This window comes from Nematolebias whitei, chromosome 19, assembly GCF_014905685.2.
Source record: "Nematolebias whitei isolate Nwh7 chromosome 19, NemWhi1, whole genome shotgun sequence".
Lineage (NCBI taxonomy): Eukaryota > Metazoa > Chordata > Actinopteri > Cyprinodontiformes > Rivulidae > Nematolebias > Nematolebias whitei.
Genome location: NC_056516.1, coordinates 16,912,132 through 16,917,113, shown reverse-complemented (window position 1 = coordinate 16,917,113; position 4,982 = coordinate 16,912,132). Strand labels below are relative to the sequence as shown.

Sequence of the window (4,982 nt, the reverse complement as noted above, 5' to 3'; positions counted from 1 at the left end):
CGTGTTTACAATGCTTTAAATGAAGAGAAAGAGAGAAGATGGCAGAGAAGGAAATGCAAATTATTTTTGACAGCCAGAAACCACGCTTTTAAAGCGCTACAAGCATGTCGCTTGTATTTTTATTTGCGCTTTTATTTTGAAAGGTGAGTAGGAAACGTGGGCGGGTCATCTTCGCCGCTTGTCTACTGGTGTTGTGCCGAAAAAAGTGCACCTACCGCAGAAAGCATCGTAGAAACCACGCAAAGTAAATGAGTACAAATCATAATTGACTAACTCGTTTTTTTTCAGTAAACGTAAAACTGAGATAATTGCAGTTGCTATTTTGATGGGCTTTTATGGCTAGCAGGGCGTTTATGAACTCTCATTAATCTCATTAATACGTATTAATGTCTATGAGCAGTCTAGTATGCTGACCATATTTAGAAAATGTGGATAATTTAAACTCGAAAAATCTGACTCAGGTGGTCACTTTTGACTTTTACTTAATTTATCAATAATATGATCGCGCAATATGTTCTTGACGGCGGGGGTACACTTTTGGATACAACACCGGATGCTTCGCGACCTGTGAAGCTGCGATGTTGCACTTTCCTGTTTACGGGCGGGAAGAGCGAACGAGGCTGAATCCCCATTATTTAAATAACCGGAACATTGGTTTTAATTTTCTTAAGACACGTGGTTCGTGTGTTTTCTTCACTCACTGGACATCAGGAGGTGAGGTGGAGTCGTCGCTGGTGGACCTCTGCTGAAGGTTTTGGGGAGTCGCTGCAGGTCAGATGGAGGATACTCCTGCTGATGGTGGTGGTGCAGCTGCTGCGGAGGGCCCCGCCGTGCAGGTGTCGGATATGTGCTCTCCGATCGGGGCTCTTCCTCTCCGGCTTCTGGAGTGGAAAGTCAAGCCCGGGTCTCTGGTTAACGTGGACTCCGTGCTGGCTTTATGCGCCCCCATGGCTCAGGAGAAGAGGACGGAGGCTGTCAGGTTGCCCGAGAGGAAGGTGAAATCGGACCGTGCTGGAGTGGTGAAGGAGCTCGGCTGTCAAGTTGGACAAATCATTTCTCCTGGGTGCGTCACTCTGTTTCCTCTATTTAATATAAACTCAAATATCCCCATTTTGGAAGCACTATAGGCTGAGTTTGTACAACATTCAGTTCCATGTCACTTAGCAAACAAGCTAACGATGCTAACTTTTTAGCCTGCTTATTAGCAAGCGTCAAGTCAGTCAAAACAAACTAACATCCGTTTTCAACTAGCTCTTCAAAATAAAAGCATGCGTTGGTAAACATTGTTGCCAGGCGCTGTTGTTTGTGCTTTACGGTCAAAAACGATTAGAAGCAAATCGAAACAAAATGTCGTGCGTGTTCTAGAGTCGTCGCTTCTCTAAATGTACGGCAATAGTTTTCAAAAGAAGCGCTTCATGCTTTTGTTTTGAAGATAGTCCCGTCCTGTAGCGTGCTGCTGTTTGACTTGACGCAAAGCAAAACCTGCGTAAAACGAGTTCTCGAATAAGACTTGTGCAGTAAATATTTAGCATTTAGACAGTTAAAACTGTAACTATTCACCCGGCTTTTTGATATTTAACATTTACACTTCCAATTAAAATTTATGGATTTACTGTCACAGCTGAGAGAAAAAAATAAGGCTCAAGTGCTGTAAACAAACTTTAAAAACATATTCTACTTTGCTGTTACGTCCAGTTATGAGGTAAATAATGCTCAACACTGAAATGTTTGAAGACAACTCTACAGTTTGAAAAGTGCATACCTTTTTATTTAGGACGTATAAAGGTTTTGGTATGTTATCACTAATGAAATTATGTTTTAATAGGAGCTAAAAAAAGTTTGTGTACTTTTACTAAAGTCATGGAAATGGTATAATTATATATTATATATATATATTATATAATTATATAATTTGTTCGCGTAAATACAGCTGCATCACATCTGTGTGGTTCAAGTGCTGAAATAGACATAAATAAAATCTTTACAAGCTGTAAATGTAATGACATCTCTGTAAAAATGTAGTTTGTGGACTTTGAGTTTGATTTTTTTAGGGTGTTTAACTAAGAAACTTTCTTCTTTTTTTGTCTTTTTTTTTCAGGAGCGTCATTGTCAGAATTGAAGAATGCAGCCATCCCATCGTCATGAAGGGTTTGTGTGCTGAATGTGGACAGGACTTGACTCAGTAAGGACACAGACTCACCTGCACCCTCCTCTTTAGGTTTGATAGGACGCAACATGCATTCACGTCACGCTACTCTTATCTGATTCTACATAATTCGTAACAGATAGTTAAATTCAGAGAAGAGATCTGAGCAAATGTTCTCCTCTTACCAAAGATCCAGTCTTGATATCAAACGCTGACAGGGAGTTTGTAAAATATTGTGTGTTAAGTGCAGCCATCAGGTGGCACCAGAGATCAGAGATTAAAGCTCAGCTCTCTGGAAGGGCCACTTGGTGGAGAATCAGAGCAAAAGTGAAACCATGAGGTGAAAGGAACTGTCTGCAGAGCTCAGACAACCATCACAACATGTGCACATCATGGGGCATGGCTTCATTCACTCCTGTTCAGTGTCTGTAGTTGATGTCTCACATGCGAGCAAAAACCTGAGTCCAGAAAGCAGATGTCAACATTTTTTACAAGTACAGTAGTCAGCTTCATTTTGCTGCACTGCCCCGGCTAAATGCAGCTACTTTGACCATTGAAGTGCATTTATTAAGTAAGTTAGACTGAAACACATTTTTACTATAAAGTCAAGCAAACAAATAATTGTTTTAGGTGGTTCTATTCTTAAATTTTGAAGAAATGGACAGTGAGTCGCCCTCTGCGCGTTCATGTTTCCACGTATCATCTTTTGAAAATGCAGCTGATTTGTCTTGTCAAAGTGCATTTATTAAGAAAAAGTTAGACTGAGACACACCTTTACTATAATTTCGAGCAGACAAATAATTGTTTTTAGGCGTTAATCTTGTTAAATTCTCGTTAAAGTCCTACCGTGAACGCTCACGCAGTCGCCATTTGGCCGCCAATCGATTTTTGGCACAACACCGGTCCACATTTCCAGGTTGTCAGCGGTGACGCATAATAGATGCAACGCATTTAAGGATTTTTCCACTTTATTAGACAAATATTTGGACTGATGTGGCGTGTACGGTAGAAAATATGGTTTATATTTTATATTTTTAGTCTAGTCAAGTAAAATTTATTTATATAGCACAAACAGTAACTGTTATCTAAGTGCTTAGAACTAGTAAGGAGGAATTGCTCTGTATCAATTCAGTTTATTTATTTAGTTCCAATTCACATTAAAGTTGTCTCAGGGCACTGAACAGAAACATTCACATATTATTTATTTATTATACTTTATTTATTCCATACAATCAGGACAATAAAAATGATTTGGGCTCCTGATTCACTGATTGTCAGCAGCTACGACCATCTCTTTAAAATCAGGACTTTTGGTGGTGCAGTTTGTGGCCCTGTGTTGGCACAATGCCAAGGGGGAAAGATATCAGCAATGACTTTAGAGAAGCAACTGTTGTTGCCCATCAATCTGGGACGGGCTCTAAAGAGGTCACAGCCTTCTCCAGACCAGTCCCTACATACTCCCACCTCTGCAGAGCAGCTGCCCAGCTCCATCAGGGACATCTGGAGTTGGTTAATGCCCTCTTTGTTCAGTTTGCCAACAACTTCTGGCAGATTTGTTGTTATGGCATTCATTGTTGTTGTTTTTAAGAATTGCTTAAATGGTGAGCCACGTGTTGTTGCAGTTGGTGTCTTTTAGCTAACGGGTGCTGGATTTGAGCTTCCTTTACGTCGTCTGGTTCCTCCCACAGTTAATCACACACAACTCAGTTTAATTAGAGACTACACTGTGACTGCTTGTTGGTTGAACTAATTACAGTTTGTGGCTCAGAGCCATATGCTTTCACCACTTTTTAATTTTCTTTGAACAGTTAAAAGTTATGTATCAGATCCAAGAGTGATGTCAGTATCAGAGTCTGATACCAGTACTGGATCAAATCCGTGCACATCAGTTCATCTCCAATGATTTCAGGATAAGCGAGTTCCTCCTGCATGTTGTGCCAAGCAGGGCTTCATTTTTGGACTTAGAGTAGTAAAAGTTTCTGCAGCTCACCTGGAACAGTCTGAAAACTGTTCTCAGCTGTTTTCAGATGTGCTGCTGCTAACTGGAAGTACAGGAAACATAAAACGGAAGGGATTGCAATTTTTATTCTGAAAGTAACGTGCAGGTTTTATGTAGTCGTTACACAAGAAGACAAAAGTGTAGACAAATGATGGCTGCATGTTTTAAAAATGAGTCAGGATGAGCTCAGAACGCAAACCGAACTTTGTTGTTGGTTGTGCTCATGAATTTGTAGGTGCTGATGGATCCTTTGGGCACAACGTGCTCAAGGACTTGAGCGATGCAGACAATGACTCCCACTCTGCTTTTATTTCCCAACTCAGGCTCCAGGGGACAAATGGGAACCAGCAAGTTCCCATCTCCACAGCAACAGTCTCCATGGTGCACAGTGTCCCTGAACTGATGGTCAGCTCCGAGGTGAGTCACACCACAGAGACCCGGAAACCTTCACTTTCATTTAATCCTGTGTGCGTGCACTCTCCTACACTTTAGACAGCGTCTGGTTTTATTTATTCAAACTGAATAATTTTAGACTTGCACACAATATTTAGAAAAATACTACAAACTGAAAGTGCAGATTGAATTTCACTGCTGGATTGTGGGACATAGTGACCATAACTTGTCATGTTGAAATATAAATGACATAAGATTTACAGTAGGGATGCACAATATTATTGGCATGGTATCTGTATCGGCCGATATTAGCAATAAAGTTAAATTTCGGACATTGGCCATTCCATCAAAATAACTCACCGATATAAAAGTTTGTTTATATATATATATATATATATATATTTATATATATATATATATATATATATATATATATATATATAT

The 4,982-nt window shown here is 40.0% G+C and overlaps 1 protein-coding gene across 1 annotated transcript in view; it reads left to right on the top strand.

Annotated features, from left to right (window-relative positions):
• Positions 1-776: 776 nt before the first annotated feature.
• Positions 777-4,982, top strand: part of ctdp1 (CTD (carboxy-terminal domain, RNA polymerase II, polypeptide A) phosphatase, subunit 1) — a 102,888-nt gene continuing 98,682 nt past the window's right edge. Inside the window, exons 1-3 of the mRNA XM_037693413.1 lie at positions 777-1,063; positions 2,099-2,182; positions 4,469-4,562. Of these exons, the coding sequence (XP_037549341.1) occupies positions 777-1,063; positions 2,099-2,182; positions 4,469-4,562 (465 nt within the window). The remainder of the gene's footprint in view (positions 1,064-2,098; positions 2,183-4,468; positions 4,563-4,982) is intronic.